Below are 20,792 nucleotides of genomic sequence, written 5' to 3'. Positions count from 1 at the left end.
ATTGTATTTGTACTATGTATTAAATCTGTATTAAATCTTGTCATAATAATTTCATATTATGGCAAATTACATTTTTGCTTGAAAAAAAAAATTACTTTAATATTCTCTAACTGCAAATATATAAATATGCCCCTTTACAATACACTAACAAATTTTTATATAATAGTATGTGATGAATGATTTCCGCTTCTGTGCGTAAAATATTTAACATACCAGAAAAAAATTGAAGAAACAAATTCATAATGCCTACATACCTCTTCATTCAAGCCCGCTCCCGGATGTGTTCTTTTCGGCATTGGCTGTATTTCGCATACTTGTGACGAACGATAACAATCAATTACAGTAACAGCCGGCGAATAGACACATTCATGCCAGCGACTAACGTCACTTGTATCCAATTCGTAAATATCAGGCACTTGACGATCTCGACTGGCCAAGAAGCGATTGTTAATCCATTTCTGTTGTTTCTTAGAATAGCGACGCGTAACTAATTTCAATTCATTCAAACATGAATTCAAAACATCCAAGCCTGGAGGTAAATGATCTTTAGGGTAGATCGTGTCGTTTGTTGTTGTTGATTCAGATGCTGTGACTTCACAGCAGATTGTGCCAGCATATTCTTTGAAGTGTTCTAATAAAAAAATAAGAATAAGAAAATAGAAAGGAAAAGTACGAATTTAGAAAGAAATGTTTGAATGGTTTGCTTACATTAAGTTGATACATAACAATAATAAGTCGAATCATTAAAAGCATTCTTACTATTTAAAAAAATATCATAGGCTATGAGCGCAAAATCTTCTCGCTGCTATGTTTGAAACCCCAGAATGCGATGGAATGATATGCTGAATATATGTAGCATGCTTTAAAGATTGCTCATCATAAATATATTATTTGTTATAAGATATTTGCGAAACATGCGTCTGTGCGTTTCTTACTGTAAGTTATAAAATGAAGTTATAAAACGAATGCTGGTACATGGGCAGCATCACGCAAATTTTGATCGGATCGTCACGAAATTTCGGAGGTTCATGGGGGATTGGTTATGATCGTACAATATTAATGGGTCGGCAACAAATTTATGAGGGAAAGAATTAAACTTTTTGTTCTTATGTGAATATCTTTGCTTCTAGAAGGTGTATTCCAAAAGCCTGTCAAAGGAAGAAGAGAATATACTTTTATATCACCTTTTCAATCCCACGGCAGCGGTTTCTCTCGTACCGGATTGACCCGGAGCCACACAACATCAGCGTTCCGGCCAGCGGCCGCCACCTCATTGTACATATGTTTGTTTTTTTAGTTTTTCTGTGTTGATAGCAGCATATCCCGGAATGCCTGCTCCGGATTCCCATATCCAGCCTTCGGTAAGATGCACTATATGTCAGGATTGGGTGTATCTAAGGGGTTGCTCTGGACTTGTCCACATGAGGGACTATGTTGCTGCATGCTGTGTGAATACAGACCCCAGTCGTTACGAAACTCACTCGTCGTCAGATTAAGAAACTCCCACGCAGTCCCATCGACAGCAACCGCACACGCAGCAGTCGGAAGAATAACAAGGTCGCGGCGGTGCAAGAAACCAAGCTCATTAATAACTGTAGCTTACAGCGTTGTGATAGTTACAACATGCTAAGGAAGGATCGCACCAGAAGTGGTGGTGGGGGATTAGCTTTCCTAATGCACCAGTCTGTCTAATTCAGACCTATATCGCTTGAGCCTGTCTCTAATAACCCGTACACGGAATGTATGGGGGTATCAGTCAGGTGTGTAACTGCCGAGATAGAGTTGCTGAACGTATACATCCCGCCGAGAATTAGCTGTATCTCAGATTACGAGCCTGACATTAGCCCGCTTTTGGAAAGTCCGGGGAATTTAAACGCACATCATGAGATGTGGCATTCCGTTATCGGTTACCACCAGAGGGGTACATCCCTGACTGAGCAAATTGATAGCTCTACGTTTTGCACGGTCAATGAGGACGCCCCTACCAGAATTTGAGGAGAGTGTCAAGGTTCGCCAGACATAACCATCGTGTCACATGGTCTGACAATTGACGTTACCTGGCAACCCGTCATTTCCCTTGGATCACGCCATCTCCCCATAATTGTCTCCATTAGCCGACCACCCGATTTTATCACCTCTGAACGCCGCACATTCGTTAATCATGGTAATGCTGATTGGCCGAGTTTTAGAGAGTTCGCGAATCACAGCATCGGGTAGCGGAAAGGACGTTCCGAGACATCATCACTGCTGCAGCCGCTCGCCATATCCCTGCTGGTCGAATACCCGAAGTAAGACCAAACTTCCCAGCAGAGGCGACGGGATTAGCAAATGAGCGTGATTAGCTTCGTCGAACCAACCCTAATGACCGCAGACTCACGGAGCTGACACTGGAAGTTAACAGGCTGGTCGGCGAGCATAAGCGGAACAAGTGGTTAAATCATCTGAAGAGTTGCAACATTGGAGCCGGTATAAGTGAATTGTGGGCAACGGTTAACTCACTCTAGCGCCCTGGAACGAGGGAAGATAGGACCTCAGTCACGTCTGGGGACGATACTTCGACTAACCCGAAGAGGTGCGCAAGTTATTTCAGTAGACAGTTTGTCGGGCGAAGAGAAGAGTATTACGTCGCATCAGATCTCTTCCTGTCGAGGATGAACCACCACAGTTTACAATGGATGATGTTGCGAATGCCATCAGGAACGCTAAATCATCCAAAGCGTTGGGCCCTGATGGAATCTCCATGGTAATGCTGAAGCAGCTGGATGAGCCGGGAATTGAGTACCTCACTAAAGTTCTCAACTTGTTGCTAGCAGCGTGGTAAGGCTTCTGAAGCCAGGCAAGGAATCCAGCAAAAGTGAATCGTACAGGCCGATTCCGCTTTTGTCGCCAGTAGCAAAGACCCTTGAGGCCTTAGTCATCCCCTGCGTTAGAAATAGCTATCCAGTTGCCGATCACCAGCATGGATTCCGTAAGCAGCACAGAACGACAACAGCGCTGCACGCCATCTCCACATATATTTGTCAAGGACTCAACCAGAGACCGCCGTGTGATAGAACAGACGGTTGCACACCGAAATGGCTGAAATTTAGTCTTTGTTGGGGGTATAAAACTTTCCATATGAAATTTGTCGCTATAGGTTCACGCCTTCATATAGCCCGTAGAACAATACCTCCCGATTTTCGGGATTTTGAAGGTTGTGGCCTCAATATTCCTCCAAAATGACTGAAATTTGGTACTTAGTCTTCGTTGGGGGTATACAACTTTCCCCCAGAATTTTGTCGCTATAGGTCCACGCCTTCATACAACCCCATAGGACGGTACATCCGGATTGGTTGAAATTTTGTATCTAGTCTTCATTTTGGGTATAAAACTTTCCATATGAAATTTGTCGGTATAGGTCCACGACTTCATTTAGCGCACATAGTACCACCGGATTTCCTATATTTTGAAGTTTGTGGCTTCAAATTCCTCCGAAATGGCTAAAATTTGGTATTTAGTCCTCGGTGGGGGTATTCAACTTTCCCCTCTAAATTTGTCGGTATAGTTTCACGCCTTTATATAGACCCATAGGACGGTATATCCCATTTTTCGATATTTTGAAGGTGTAGCCTCAACGTTTCGATATAGCCCCATAGAACGGTACCTCAAAATTTTCGTAATTCTGAGGGTTGTTATTTAGTCTTCCATCGGGTTATAAAATATTCCAGAAGAGAATTATCAGTATAGGTCCATGTCCTCCTATATCCCCCATAGATGTGTACCTCTTGGTGTTCGGTATTTTGAATGTTTTAGCCACATTAATCTTACCGAAATATCGGAAGTTTCGTATTTAGTTTTCTTTGAGTCTTAAAATTTTGCGCCAGAAATTTGTCGGTATAGAAGTTTTGATATAGCCCCCATAGACCGGTACCCCCGAATTTCGGTATTTTGAAATTGCTGAAATTTGGTATTTAGTCTTCTTCATAAACGAAAGGAAGCTAATTGTTCCTTTTTACTTCAATACAACTTGTGGTGGAGGGTACAAAAGTTCGGCCCGACCGAACATAACGCCGTTCATACTTGTCATCGTATCAATGTGTATTTACCCCAATTAGCCTAAAGGCGTTTCAATATACCAATAGTATACCTTTGATATTAACAATAAGTGAAGAAATGTAGAATGTATTTCTTCTGTATTAAAATTTCAAGTTTCCACCTTATTTTCTCCCATTAAAAATCTCTTTCACAATATCTTTTAAAAACTACAAAATCCTTTACAAATTAAGAATATGAGATATAGGTAATTGGAGTTCCTCTTGAAATAATATGGCAAATAACTTGAAATACTAAAATATATTTCAATTTAAGCCTTACATCAATATTGCCAACTTACCTTCACTTGGCATTTTATACGCATTCTGACGTAAATATTCCTCAATTTTTTCATCATTGGCCGCATTGAATCGTTCGAGGTATGGTACGAATTCTTTGAAGCCAATTGTTTGCAAAACACCTTTAGTATACTCTGCACTGTATTTTCGGCGATACGATACGCATTTGTTGGTCCGTGTAGTTTCGCAGCCATTCAGTGAATTTTTTTGTTTTGCGGTGATATAACAATAGAGAAGAAAACAAGAAAATACCACGATTAGTAAGGATAAAATAGTAATTTAGTATCGATATGATTTATGGAAAGTGATTACATGCATTCAATTCGGGATTTTAAGGGATGAGAAAAACAGGCAACGGTGATTAATAGCAGTCTACCGCTACTACGATTGATGACAAAAGCTTTAGCGTAATAAACGACGAACATACCTTTTGTCCACATTATGTTCATTGTGAAATGCTCGTATTTCACGCAGTAACCCCTGTTCCAACATTGCATCGACACGTTTATCCAAACGAGTGTTCAATATATCCTGCAAAAAGAAATAAAGATGTTAAATCTGTTTCGGTTAAGCTTCTCTCATTAGGATGGTAGTCTGTTCGATGGGGAAATATTATTCTTGTTGTATTTTTACATTATTTCTAATAAATATAAACAAAGGGTATTATATATTAAAGACTTTTCTCAAAATAAAGACGTAGAAAACCCTGCACGGAGAAGCATATCTGAGTGCTGAGTGCAGTGTCCGCTATTATCGGATAAAAATTAAAAACATGTACCATCAGAGATGAGAATAGGCCATATCGGTCCACTCCCGCCGTTACTTCCCCCCACAAAAGTTAAAAAATTTTCACTAAAATGGTGCGCACTAAAACTATAGAACGAATCAATCGCTTTTGTTCCATCGTAAAATTTCTTACAGACACAGATCAGGTTCTTCCGGCTCTTTTTAGTAACTACTCCCATACATTCAAGTTGAGGAGGAAAAAGGAAATTGCATTATTTTTTGTGTGCGTTTTTCCGTTGGCTACATACACAAAAAAAAAAAACACATTTATAGGCTGTCATTACTTGCTGCAAATATCTGATCAACCAATTTGTGCAAAACTAAAATTTCTGGAAGAGTGGATATAAACTGCAAGCGAACTGCTGCCAATACTATCAACCCAAGCGAAACAGGAAAATGGACAAGCCACTGTGTCCACACTTACCAGTGAAACACTACCTAGTTGTTCCGAATATATCCCTTACTCATTGGAAAGCAGTACAGATAGTCCTTGGGAGGATGACAAATTCAGCATCAAGAAGCAAAAGGAAGCATTACCCAACCGACATTGCAAGATGCTTTGTTATAAGCAGCCAGCGTGTTTCATCACCTTTCCGCTGAGGGCATTGAAATCCCAACCTCATGTCAGTTAGGAATCCAAATGGCTGCTCGGGTGAATGATTACTTCATAAGCACGTTTTATCTGAGGAAGTAGAACATGCACTTACAGTCGAACTTCTCTGTAACGAATAAGTTTCTAAAACGAAGTTGTTTTTAAAGTACAACTGTAAACTTTCACACACAATAATTTATCTCTGTCCCCAAGTCGGCCACCAAGTGCTATGGAACAGGCCTATGCCCCTATAGCTGGAACACACAGTCTTATCTTCTTTCTTGTAGACGGGACATAGTATGATCAGATGGTGCTAACAGTGTGTCGTCTCTTGTTTTTAACAGCTCGGCTGCTGCCTTATTATTTTTCAGCCGGTTTATTGCAGTATTTACCTCATCTTGGTCGGGCGGAATACACTCAATATCACCTTCTGTGTGTATTGAATCTTCGTTGTCTTCGCTAGTATTAGATACCAACAGTTTGGAAAAATAATATTTTCATATACTGAGTACACTATCTGTATATGTTACCGGATTACCTTTGGTACAGAAAGGTAATTCGGTAACAGCCATCAGTTGCATGTTTTACTTTGTGGTAAAATTTTCCGACTTCATTCTGGCTTCCGTACATTTCGATTTTTGCACATTATCGTTTTTCCATTTCACTTTTTTCCTGCGGAATAGACGTTTCATCTCTCGCTCATTTTCATAACGGAATCAGTTTGATTTCTAGTCTTTTTGGTTTGGTGACAGGCAGGTGCATTTATGAATCTCGTGATGCTTAAATTTGGCAATGCTAATTACCATGTTTTTTGCCGCTGAGAAGTGTATCAGCCTCATTCCATTTTCAAGCGTTTAATTGTGAAGACTTCATTTTTTGAATTAAAATCACCTAGAATAATTTTAATTCCATGGGTAGGACAACGGTCATATGTTTCTTCGGAGCGCTTATCAAATATATCATAAGACTTCTCGTCGACGCAAATGAGACTGATGTCGAAAAAAAAACTGGAGACCAAATGTTTTATCGTGTGACTAGTTCAAATCCCCAACCAAATCATGACTGCTATAATATCGGCATTGTACTTTGCAAGTACGAGTAATCTGGCCTAAGCTGCATTTTCCCTATAAAAAGTCAGAAAATTCCAGCTACAGACTCACAAACCATGTTCCTTACAACATTTATAAACTTTAGAGGGTTTGTCGTCAACTTTAGATGGGTTTGTAATTAATTTTCTTTGTTTTTATACCCTCCATCATAAGTTTGAAGTTTAAATTATATTTGTCATTCCGTTTGTAGCACATCGAAATATTCGTCGGAGCCCCTGATAAGAATAAAATTCTAAGCCAAAAGGTGTACGTCATGTGGTCTGTTGAATCAAGATACAGCTAACTACTTTTTAGACAGAGTTCTACGACTTGGTATTGAAAATGGGCTAAATCGTAACACATTTTGATTTAGCCTCCATAGAACGGTACCTTCCGATTTTCGATATTTTCGAATTGGTTTAAATGTCGTATTTAGTTTTCGTAGGGGCATACAATTTTTTACGAGAAATTTGTCGAACGGTCCTTTATGATTTTCGGTATTTCAAAGTTTTAACCTCTTTATAACACCAAAATGGTTGAAATTTTGTTGTTGGGAGCATAAAGGTTTTTAACAGAATTTTTTTGCTACAGATCTACGTGTATATATAGCCGCCATGGAACCATACCTCCCGATTTTCGGTATTTTAAAAGTTTACGCCTCATTATCACACCGAATTGGCTTTCATATTTAGTCTTCGTTGGTAGAACTAAACTTGGCCACCAGAAATGTGTAGCTATAGGTTTTGATATAGCTCCCATAGAACGGTACCTCCCGATATTCGGTATTTTCAAAGTTTTAGCCTCTTTTCACACCAAAATGAATGAAATTTCGTAGTCTGCGTCGCACTTGTGGTTCCACTTTTATAGAAAGGAGAACCAGAAATAGTTCTAATCGAGCTACCGCCTCGAAATTTCAAACATAGTGTTGCGGAATTAGTGTTTTACTTAAACCCGATACCATTTGAATAAAAGGGTTCGTTTTAGATTACGATTCTACAATGCTTTGTTGACGTCATTCACTTATTCACACAGGACTTTTTTTCTCTATTAGCACGCAGTTAACTCTAGTAACAAGTAACAAGTTTTAAGTCGATGGTTTTAAGACGCGATCCAAACTACAACAGAACACGCCCAGTCGCCCCGTTTCCGTATTTATACGTGCCCGCTGATGCATAGACTGTTCTAGTCTCTTTAATCTAAATCTATTAGGGATATATGAACCCGCGGACCTGTACTGATAATTCTCTTCTGGAATATTTTATAACCACATGGAAGACTAAATAACATCACAACCTTCAGAATTACGAAAATCGGAAGGTACAGTTCTATGGGGATTATATCAGACACAACGGCTTTTACCTCCAATAAAGACTAACTACCAATTTTCAGCCATTTCGCTGGAATATTGAGCCACAACCTTCAAAATAGCCGAAACAGGGAGGTACCGTTCTATGGGGCTATACTAAGACGTGGACCTGTACCAACAAGTTTCTGGAGATAGTTTTATATTCCCAACGAAGACTTAGTACCAAATTTCAGCCATTTCGGAGTGATAATGAGGCTAAAACCTTCAAAATACCGAAAATTGAGAGGTACCGTTCTATGCGAGCTATATGAAGTCGTGGACCTATACCGATAAATTTCATATGGAACGTTTAATGCACACAGTGACCTTGTCGGTACACAATATCTCAGCTTCTATAAGGGGTATACTAAAAGCAAACAACAATCAAAGTAAAAATATCACCTTTCTAACCATGTAAAGTAGGTTGTCGTAGATAGTCAAACAACGAATATATCGCAATAGTCGCTAACGAAACCCAAATTTACATTTTTCCGATTTTAATTATAATGACGAATATCACAGCTTTGGTTGTGGACTTTCCAAAAGCAAAGCCTGACTATGAAAGTAGAAAATCCCATCTTTACAATGAAGCAAAGTAGGTTGGAGTAGGTGCCAAATAACGGAGATATCGCAATAGTCGGTAATACATCCCATTTATCCATTTTATGGAATCACGCTACAGTCCGCAATGTTGATAGGATCGTCTTGATGTTGTGGTGGTTAATAGAGCTCCCAGAGAGGAGGAAGCATATTTAGTTTGGTGATGGTCGGAAAATATTCAAGAGTCGGAATGGGGAAAAAACTTATGTGAACAAAAATTCAAAGTTTTATTCTTATGCAAATATCTCCGCTTTTAGTAGTCGTATTCCTAAAGGAAAGCCCGTCTATGGATGAGGAAAATATCACCTTTATTGTGATGCAAAATAGGTTGACGTACGTCCCACGAGTATCTCAGGTTGGATACGTTTCATTAATGAAGACATTCTGGGCTTTAAAGTGTTACCAATAGCGTTAAAAATTGGTGAAATGCTTGTGAATTTCCAATTTGTGGAATTATATTACCATGTTAGGTATTTCTGCTTCTGTTGGACATATTCCAAGAAGACAGCTTGATAATAACACTGAAACATCTGAGCTTTAAATTAATTCAAAATCTGGTATTTATGGTAAAATATCAGAGTTATTGTAAAAGGCGCCCAACTATCACAGTTATAATATTTTGAAATTTTTACTAATAACAAATACTTCTGCCTTCATTTGCTGTAGTAAAGATATGTAAAACGGCAATCTAGAAGACCAGCAAAGCTTTTAATCAGTACCCAAGTAGATGTTGACAGTAGTCAAATATAAAATGAAATATTCGGGTATGTTCTGAGATATACTTCACCTCTCACTTCACCCCTCAAGCATTTTGTTCACCCCATTTACGCTTCTAGTCCAGTCCAGTCAAAATAGACATTGAAATAGCAAAAATTCCCACAAAGCTGGATTTTGGGTGAAGAGCTTGGTTTTGCCATTGGAAGCTATGTGCTTAACAGTCCACATCAAACCCATGTGTGCAAAAACAGTTATTCGAGGTCAAAGTTATTCGATTTTTTTCTTGAAAACGGTAGGTCTAATCAAAAAGTGACTAGAGCAAATTTTGTAGACAGAAACATTCTCTAATTGGTCTTTATATTTTTTCCTTGAAGGAACCATTCATTAGATATAGTGGTTCTAAAACACGCATCATTTATATGCACTTATAATATAAATACGCACATATTCAGGTGAAACGGCTAAAATAACCAGAGTACACCCGGTTAACCCCCAAATATATATGTTTCTTTGAAGAGCGAAATTATATCCAACGGGAACGACTCCCACGAAAACTCTCTGATTTTTTTTTTAATTTTTGTCAAAAGTTAAGGTTTGCTGCTTTGGTTTGATGGGCGGCGGATCCAGTTCGCCGGTTATTTAACCCGAAAGGCTAGACATAAAATCGTTCTACTGAACCGACTATTGCAAAATGGGTATCGTTTGAAATCTTATGGTAATACTTAACATCGGGCGTTCTAATTTTGTGGGAATTGACATTTGAAACCCAAACCCACTGGGTTAATCCGGTTAAGTGTAACCGAGGTATTAGTCTGAAAACCCAAAAAAAAACTATAACTGAATTTCTCATAATTTTGAAAATAATTATTGAACAAAACAAAAAAACATTATATTTTTGAAAATTATGAGAAATTCAGTTATAGTTTTTTTGTGGGGGTTTTCAAACTTAAACCACGATAACTTAGCCATTTGTTAACCGATTTAAACAAATAATAACTTGTTCTAAAGATATTATTCATCCCTTTAAGAGGAAGAAGGATCACTAGAAATCCGTTGTGAAAAAAAGAAGATATGTCCGTTTAAATTTAAAAATGTAAGAAAACCAGATTTTCACTGCTTTTACCGATATAAAAAAATAAAACGAAGTGACCCAAAAGAACTAAAGGCATTGTCGTTGTCCATGGATCCCAACACGATATAATTTTGCATCAGAACACTTGAATATTTTTCGGGTCAAGTTTTGTAGCACAATGTCATTTATCGACATTTTCCGAAAAGTTTGCACGTTTTTAAGGCCAAAACTGCCTGAAGGAGCGTTCCAAAGCTTTTGCGATGTATTAGAGAGTTTTCTATTACTGTCTTGGCTACAATGTTTGTCTTTGTGTTGGATCGAAAATCTCAATGGTTTGGCTGTTATATGCCAAAATATCCAAAAAACGTCAATAAAAAACTTAAAGTCAAAATCGGGAGGCTCGATTTTCACGGTAGATATATGGTCCAGTGGACTTTTTCGCTCAGTTCAATTCCAGGAATAAGAAACGCGAAGGGCCCATGAAGGTTTTCAAATCGCCCCGGCCTAATGTACACACATTCAACTTCTTAAAACGACCACGATTATTACAAACAAAAATTGTTATCCCGCGAGTAGAATCTTTTACAATTTGTTAGGATTTTCAGGACCGCTTTAAAGCACAAGCGGATAGCGACGAATTTAAGCACTGTTTCAAATATTTTAACATATGATATTTAAAAGTAGGCTTTAATAAGAATTTTACAGACGAACACGTTTATAACGAACGCCGGATATAACGAACAACTTTTCTTTTTCCTACGCCCAATGAACGCGGTTAAAACAAAAGAAAAATGGTTACAATGAACTAAAGTACTGATCCGCCAAAAGATTTTTATAAGCATTGATATGTTTAAAATATTGATTCGCGAAAAAATCTTTATGTTATTTTTTAAAGGACCAAATAAATCACGCAATCATGATCCCTAGTTAGAACATATTACGGCTATAATTAACAAAAATGTTGACAACAACACGTCTGTACATCTATAGAACACATGGTGAATATTTCTTTAAAGAAAATGTCTTTTTTGTGTTTAATATTTCCTTCACCAAACAAAAAATTAAAAATATATATTTTTCTGCAAGGAGGGCACCTTTAAAAAAGTGATATAACTCAAAAAACGCAAAAAATCGCAGCTTGGTAATTATGTAGTTGATTCAGAACCCTTTGCTGAAGATATTCCCGGTAGCAGAATTTCGGACAAAGTTGGACAATTTTGTGAAAGTCTATAATTAAAACTATAATTTTGTAAAAAAAAATAATTCTTAGGTTGTATCCTATATGACGATTTCTTCTGCTCTAACAAACATTTTGAAGAAAATTATTTCTTAAAACAGAAAGTACACACCGCCACCATTCCACTTAATACCATATCTTTGTATTTGATTATTACCAAACTCTTACAAATTGCGTTTAAATTCTGCTCTGAGTTTTAATCTTTTTAACATTTTCTATTTTGTCTTCGAAATTTTGATTTTAACTTCGAATTATACCGCGAGTTTTGAATATTTTTGAAAACAAATTGCACATCCATAGAATTTGACATGTTCTTTCTTCAAATCAAATTAGAAAACTCGCGATATTAAAAGTGCAAAAATCTACTTTTTGCCTAAAAACCTGTCCAAATTACCTATAGTGTGATGGTATAAAAAAATGGAAAAATGGGATGCATAACCGACTATTGCGATATCTCCTTCGTTTGACCACCTACCCGAACCAACCTTGCATCGTTGTAAAGGAGTGATTTTCTGCATCCACAGGCTTTACATTTGGAAGGTCCCCAACCAAAACTGAGATATTCGTCATTCCAATTAAAATCGCAAAAATGAAAACATGTGTTGGATTAGCAACTATTGCCATATCTCCGTTGTTTGACAGTCTACGAAAACCTATTTTACATCGTTGTAAAGGTGATATTTTCTTCTTTTATTGCAAGGTCTTTCTTTTGGTATACCCCTTATAGTAGAGTAGTCTCGTTCACTTCGCAGTTCCAATGGCCCACAATTTTTCTTTGAACAAACTTCGTATTAAATATCACACGTTACATTTCATGATGTTACGCATACGTTTTGAAACTAGTACAAGGAACTAGGAAGTAGATACTAGTGTTGGGCAATCTCGTTCATTGAGCGGATCGATCTTTTTCATTCCGTTCACCAAAAAGATCCGGGTCTTTCACTTCGTTCGTTGGCTCTTTTTCATTCAATAAAACATTTAGTACATAATTCTCTTTCAAAAATCGTTCATGGTTCCTCTTCTCTGGTTCCTCTTCTCTGAGTTTGTGTGCAAAGAGTTGTAGTGGTTTTCTGAACGTGGTGGTGGTGATTTTGAATATGAACGAAATAAGCAAAAAGAACCAGAGAAGCTAAAATAACGAGATGAACGATATGATCTACTGAACGACATGAGCTACTGAACGATATGATCTATTGAACGATATCAGCTAACTGAACCATTGATTGTGTTGTGTGTGATAATTTGTGATGCTTGCGCTAACGCAGCGTGTGTGAGTTTGTGTGCATAAAAATGGAGTTGGTTTTCTGAACGTGGTGGTGGTTTTGAATATGAACGAAAGAAGCTAAAAGAACGAGATGAACGATATGATTTACTGAAGGAAATGAGCTAACTGAATCATTGATTGTTTTGTGTGTGCATTTTTGTGATGCTTGCACTAACGCAGCTTGCGTAAGTAGATTTTGTGTGTAAAACTAATTATGGTGGTTCTGCTGCTAATTTTGTAAGTAGCAATGTCTTGGCCATCAGGGATCTAAATGAACGACATAAACCAATGTGCTGGATACGGATCCGTTCGTTCTTTTCACGGAATCGTTCATTGGAACCGGTTCGATCATGAACGACACAACTCTAGTAGATTCCCCAGCACTACCTTATAGAAGCGGAGATATTAGCTTTGCAATAAAACGATAAATTCTGCTCCAAATAAGTTTGTTGCTCATTTCGACCCCAGTATATTATCTGGCCAACACTAAAATCAAGAATCTTTATATATTCTAGAAAGTTGTTTATTGAAATCTTAGGTATATTTTTGTAGTTCATTGTATCCTTAATTTATGGGCGGTTCGGTATCTGTGGACCAGAATAGGAGAAAAAATTATAAAATCTAATACTATCAATAAGAACGTTAAAAACTTGGGTTTGGGCGTCGGGTTAGTAACCCTCCCCTAGAAAAAAACAGCCTACTATGAAAAAACGAAAGAAAAGAAAAACAAACCCCTCTAAAGTTGACGAACCCCGCAAACGTTTTAAGGACCATGATCTGCGAATCTGCACCTGGAATGTTCGCACTCTTTATAGAGAAGGTGCAGTCTTCGCATTGGCAGACGTACTTGGAAAGTACAAAGCCGATATTACTGCCATACAGGAAATACGATGGACTGGGAAAGATGTCACAACAACACCTAAAGGTGACGCACTGTATTATAGCTGCCATGACAAAAAGCATGAGTTTGGTTGCGGTTTTGTAGTTGGTCGGAGGTTAAAACATCTGGTCTCCAGCTTCACCCCAGTGAATGAAAGACTTGCTACAATTCGATTTAAAGCAAAATTCTTCAACATCAGCTTTATCTGCGCTCATGCCCCAACCGAAGACAAGGACGAACAGACCAAAGATATATTCTACGAGAGCTTAGAAGAAACATATGACCGTTGTCCTGCCCATGACATTAAAATTGTTCTAGGCGATTTTAATGCCAAAATTGGAAAGGAGAATATCTTTGGACAAACAGTTGGGAAATTCAGTCTACATAGTGAAACATCAGACAATGGAATGAGGCTGATAGACTTCGCAGCGGCAAAAACATGGTAGTTAGCAGTACCAGATTTAAGCATCTCGATATTCATAAGGGCACTTGGCTGTCTCCAGACCAAAGAACAATAAATCAAATTGATCACGTTGTGATAGATGGAAGACATTCATCGAGCGTGTTGGATGTACGATCGTTCCGAGGAGCAAACATAGATTCGGACCATTACCTCGTTGCAGCAAAGGTACGTACCCGTCTAAACGTTGCAAATAAAGCACGGACAGACACAACACGAAAGTTGGACATCGCCAAGCTGCAAACACAACAGATAGCCACAGCATATTCCACTCAACTGACCCAATTGCTTAATGATAGCGCTTCTCGTCCCGATAACATATCAGCACAATGGCAAAATATTGCCCACTCCATGCAAACAGCCGCAAAATCAGTACTTGGATACCAGAGACCTCCACCAAAGAATCCGTGGTATGACCAGGAGTGCCGTGCTGCTACCGAAGAAAAAAATGCGGCATATAGGGCTACTTTACAATCAGTAGCAACGCGTAGCGCACGAGAGAGGTATCGGGAGAAAAGGAGAGAGGAGAAACGTCTTTTCCGCAGGAAAAAGAGAGAAATGGAAAAGAGGGAGTGTGAACAAATGGAGATGTACAGGAGACAGAACGAAGTCCGAAAATTCTACCAAAGAGTGAAGCATCAATCTGATGGCTTTGGTACAGGAATATCGTCCTGTAGAGATCAACAAGGTAATTTGGTAACTGATACAGATAGTGTGCTCAGGATATGGAATGAACATTTTTCCAAACTGTTGGTATCCGATAGCAGTGAAGACGGCGAAGATACCACAGATCCAATCCCAGATGATGCTATTGAATGTATACCGCCCAGCCAAGATGAGGTAAGGACAGCAATAAACCGGCTGAAGAATAATAAGGCGGCAGGAGCAGATGGCCTACCAGCCGAGCTGTTCAAAACCGGAGGCGACACGCTGATAAGGTGTATGCATCAGCTAGTTAGCACCATCTGGCAGGAAGAACGCGTACCCGACGATTGGAACGTGAGCATCCTATGTCCAGTCCACAAGAAGGGTGATAAGACTGTGTGCTCCAATTATAGGGGCATAAGTCTGCTCCCTATTGCATATAAGATAGTATCTGGCATATTGTGTGCGAGACTAAAGCCTATGGTCAATGGAATTATTGGACCCTATCAGTGCGGCTTTAGACCTGGCAAATCCACCATTGACCAGATATTTACCTTGAGACAAATCCTGGAAAAGACCCAAGAAATGCAGATCGACACCTTCCATCTTTTCGTCGATTATAAAGCAGCATTCGACAGCCCTATACGTTCAAAGGTGTTCCAAGCCATGTCTGATTTTGGTATTCCTGCAAAGCTCATTCGACTTTGTAGAATGACATTAACTGAGACGAGATCCTCAGTTAAAATTGGAAAGAACCTCTCCGAAGAGTTTACTACCAAAAGAGGTTTCAGACAAGGAGACGGCCTGTCGTGTGATCTGTTCAACATCCTGCTGGAAAAGGTCATACGAGACGCGAAGGTCAAAAGAAATGGAACGATATACACGAACAGCCACATGTTACTGGCTTATGCCGACGACATTGACATCATGGGTCGATCGGTAAAGGAAGTAACTGACACCTTTGCAAAAGTCGAAAGAGAATCTGCTAAAGTTGGTCTGGCAGTAAACGGCGTAAAAACCAAGTTGATGGTATCGACGCGTAATATGTCCATAAACACCGCACCATCTGTGAATGTTGGTACCTATAATTTTGAGGTAGTAAAGGACTTCGTCTACCTCGGCACCGCCATAAACACAACAAATAACATCAGTTGTGAAATACGAAGAAGAATAGTGTTGGCTAACAGATGCTACTTTGGGCTGAGTAAGCAGTTTAGGAATAAAGCCACCTCTCGTCAAACAAAAATAACACTGTACAAAACACTGATACTACCCGTGCTAATGTATGGTTCCAAAGCATGGGTACTTGCTCAAGCAGATAAGGCAGTGCTTTGTGTGTTTGAGAGAAAAATTCTTCGAAAGATCTACGGGCCAATCTGTGTTGACGGCGAATATCGGCGTCGTATGAACATCGAGCTGTATCAACTATACAATGACATCAATATAGTTGAACGAATCGAGATACAACGATTGCGATGGCTAGGCCATGTTATAAGAATGAGTGATGATGAACCCGCTAAAAAGGCGTATAAATACGGGTCGCATTGAGGTTCTCGCAGATCTGGAAGGCCAAAGCTTCGTTGGAGCGAACAAGTGAAACGAGATATCACAAAGCTACATATCCCAGATTGGGAAAATACAGCAGCAAACAGAGAGGATTGGAGATTTTTTCTTAGTTCGGCTTATGGAACAAATGTTCTGTAAAAGGCCAGCTAAGTAAGTAAGTAATACTATCAAAAGTTTTTGGCTATTTTCGCATTCGCAAGTTTTTTGCTGATATCTTTGCTACATTATTATGGGTTATTGTTTTCTTGAATTTTAAACGATTTTTATCCTCTTTTCTCGGTTTCACCTACATAGATACTAAGTAGGTGAAACCGAGAAAAGAGGATAAAAATCGCATGTGTTTAGCTATATTGGCCATTAGGAAACGTTTCTACAGAGTTCGTGTGTTATAGAAAGTTGTTTATTGAGATCGAAGGAACATTTTACTGGTTGGTTGTTTGCTTCAATTTTGACCGAGAAAAAAATATGATGGAAATTTGACCTTGACGATTTTGACTTGAAGATAAAGTTGAATGGATATTATGTGTTCACAATTATTATTCTTTTGAACGAGAGTTACAACCTTGCCTCCACGAGTATTCCCACATTCTAAGCGGTTTAGAAGATATGTGCCTGACAAAACGATCCCTTTTGACATCAAAGCCTCAAACCTTTGGGTGCCCATAACCGCCAAAGTTGAAGTGATAGGGAAAAACGCCGGGACACGTGTCTTCTAATTTTTTCTATCACGCTGCGGTGTCAAAATATGGTTAATAATTTTCGTGTCGCATAGTTATATATAATATGGGCACAGTGCTCTTGAATCAATTTTAAATGGAAGGTGCTTACAGCTGGGAAGTTTTTGCGGACTCTGAAACTACAATGTTCATAGATGAAACAAATCAAAAAACTAAAAAAATCTCCGGAGCGCTTTTTAAATAAATCGCGATTCAAGTTGACACTTTTAAGGGTTTTTTAGGTTTTCACGATTTCCTTAGAAACTGCAAGTGCTTACGAAATAGGACTAAAGAAAGTGTTATAGCTATGAAAATTCTCTACAAGATTGATTTTTATGATATCTTCGTAGTTTTTACCGTTATTGAGATATAGAAGTTCAAATTAGGACAATGCATTGACTGTATCGCCTCCTTATAAAACAATATCATGACTGCAAAATCCCAACTTCTCTCAAAGACGGTACAATCTAGGAAAAAATTACGAAATCCAATCTTATAGAGAATTTTTACAGCAACAACATATTCTTTAGTCCCTATCTCAAATATGGTAAAACCTAGGAAAATATCAATCAGCCAGTCTTGTAAAGAATTTTCACTTCTACAACAATTTCTTTAGTCCCATTTCAATAGGACTTGCGGTTTCCAAGCAAAATCGTGAAAACCTAAAAAACCTAAAAATGTGAACTTTGATCGCGATTTATTAAAAAATCCATCCAGCTAATTTTTCTAGTTGTTGGATTTTTCTCATCTATAAACTTAGCTGTTTGAAAATCCGCAAACACTTCACAGAAAACCCCTTAAAAATGCCAACTTGAATCGCGATTTATTTTTTATTTAGTTTTTTAACTTTTTTCATCTATGAACATTGTAGTTTCAGAATCCGCAAAAACTTCCCAGGTGTAAGCACCTTCCATTTAAATTTGATTATAGAGCACCGTGTGGGTCTACGACCATTATCTCGATGCGTTACAAACTTTTTGGCCAAAACCAACTTATAATACCCTCCCTATCCCTAAAAAATAATTAGGCCCAACATTTGTGATACCAACATCATAAACAGCTTAAACTTAATCGGGGGTTGCATTTGTACACACAAAGCTCATCTATCTATACACTCTCCTAAAGTTCTTCAATCTGTAGATGAAATCGAAATAGTTCTATCAAATAATCTTTAATATCTTCTATCTTAAAACTTTTCAAAAGTACCATCAATCTATAAAAGACATACCATTCTTTTGTAATAACTTAAAAGTCTACGTTCAGAAATATTTGAACTATTCGTTCAGTTCTTATCAAATGTATGTACGTGTGATATATGTATGTATGAAATTCCAAAATACATATTTGTATTATCATATCAGCGTATTGGGTAATTTATGTTTCATGTTCTAGTTTAGGGGCAGGCAAATGAACAATAATTATGATGTCATATTTTATGTTCGATTAGCGCTGCGATCAAAGTTGCTAGTTAGTAGCTTGTTATAAATGCCATAATCAGAGCATAGAGTAAAATCAAATGAATTGAATTTTAATTACACTCTGACATTTGCAAAAGTTCTGCAAAAGAAATTGAACGAAAGCGAGGAAATACACCGTGAGAAAAGTTTTTGTTTTTCAACGATGGAAGTAACAGGGAAACAAATGTCAAACACTTAATGGAATGGAATTATCATAATTCAACGATAAGTACCACCATCGACGTCGATGTCATGGCAGGCCAACCCACCAACATTGAATGAAATCCGCAAGATTGAAATATTAAGAGACACCCAGAGAGGCCGGCCATGCAAAAAAGGTAATTAAATAAGTTGTAACTCAAATGGTTATCGGTTCTTAAGAAAAGAATGCAAAGTGAAAGGCGTCCAACCACTCTCCACTCACAAGACAAAAGTGAGCTGGCGTTTCATTCTCTGCACGAGTTTCGATTTTATTTTTCTTTATTTTATTATTTTCTGGCCTAAAAACATTCTATGGAAGGAGAGCTTGCTTTTGGAATGCTTAGGTGGATGGATGAAGGTGTTGTCGTTGGTTTTGTTACCACTGCCGTTACCAAGCTCATGTACTTACCTACATACATACATACACATATGTATGAATGAAAGAACTTCAAAATATGTGAGACTAAATTCTCATTTGGATAACTTATGTTTGGCTGTAGTTCATCTTCCAGTTCAGTTCTGTTTTGCCACCGTTGTCGCCATCATTTTTTTTGGCAATGATGGAGAATTGGTGATAAGCTAATGAATGTCTTTCATTTTAGAATTTGGAATGTTGGCTTGAATGACCGAACGACCCAACCAACCAACATTGGTCTCTTCAAATTAACAATTCAACAAAAATTGTATTCATTTTTTATTTTCCCTTTCTCTGGTTCCACTAGTTCGTAAACAATATGTGAATGAATGCTTTAAGGCCTGAATGCGATTTTCAGAAAAAAAAATGGCACAACAAATTTTTGTAAGAACATTCATCCAATGTTGCTGACGATGATGATGATGATGACTTGGGCTATGGCTAAAAACGTACGCTTTTGGCATTGTTAATGAACCCGGGTCACAATTCCAGCCGAACAAACAAACAAACAAACCGGCCGACTGAATAAAATGGAAAATAATTTGATAATGTTCTTCTTTTCGAATTCCAAAACAGTTGAATTTTACCCATCTCTTTTTTGGGTTTTTTTTTGCCAGAGGGGTCTTTGGTCTTAGACATTTTCAAATGGTAAATACATTTTAAAGACATTTGCAAATAGAAAACGTTATCGATTTAAGCATTTACATTTATTGTGTACTATGTATAAGTAAATATTCCAAAAATATTTTTCATTCTTGACAGTAAGGGATAGGCTTCAGATGAAAAATACACGAACATTTATGAAAAGTTTAAAAATTTATTTTGAGGCTTTCTATAAATATTTTGTAGGACTTTTATAGATAGGAAGCCTTTTAAAGGTGAAATCACAAAGAATATATCAAAAAATAATTTTATTTATTTTTTTTGGAAGAACAGGTAGTATAGAGTATGCTGCAAAAAAATCAAGTCTATCGGAGCAAAATTGACTGAGATATGACCGTTTTGTTTTGTGTAGAGTCGCAAATTTAAATTAGTTTTTTCTCGAAATATAATGTTTGAAGTCGTGGGCACCGATAACGAATGGACCGATCTTCATATATCTAAGTTAGATTATTATACATAAAAATCTTGTCTTTAAGCGAGACAATTTTTTTAAAAAAGTTTTGATCGATTTGTGGACGAAAAACTGTCAGTTTTTTCGTTAAAATCTAACTTTCGACTTAAACAGTTCAGAACTTTTTTTAATTCTGTTTCGCTTAAATATAGATGATCAGGTTCTTAAAATACCGACAAAAATATACTAGTATCGCCCCATTCGTTTTCGAACTATCGTTGGCCCAGCAAATAGCTTAAAAAAAGGCTTCACAGGTTGTCATTTATC

At 37.7% G+C, this 20,792-nt stretch overlaps 1 protein-coding gene across 1 annotated transcript in view; it reads right to left on the bottom strand.

Annotated features, from left to right (window-relative positions):
• LOC141398037 (tRNA dimethylallyltransferase) overlaps window positions 1–20,792 on the bottom strand; it is a 551,700-nt gene that overhangs the window by 464 nt on the left and 530,444 nt on the right. The window contains exons 6-8 of the mRNA XM_073975142.1: window positions 4,798–4,901; window positions 4,373–4,509; window positions 255–631 (exon numbers count right to left, since the gene is read on the bottom strand). Coding sequence (XP_073831243.1) covers window positions 255–631; window positions 4,373–4,509; window positions 4,798–4,901 — 618 coding nt within the window. The remainder of the gene's footprint in view (window positions 1–254; window positions 632–4,372; window positions 4,510–4,797; window positions 4,902–20,792) is intronic.

Source organism: Musca autumnalis, unplaced genomic scaffold (genome assembly GCF_047663935.1).
Source record: "Musca autumnalis isolate F117 unplaced genomic scaffold, ASM4766393v1 scaffold_3, whole genome shotgun sequence".
In the NCBI taxonomy this organism is placed as follows: domain Eukaryota; kingdom Metazoa; phylum Arthropoda; class Insecta; order Diptera; family Muscidae; genus Musca; species Musca autumnalis.
The sequence above is the reverse complement of the archived record's forward strand: the minus strand, read 5'-3'. Positions and strand labels throughout refer to the sequence as shown.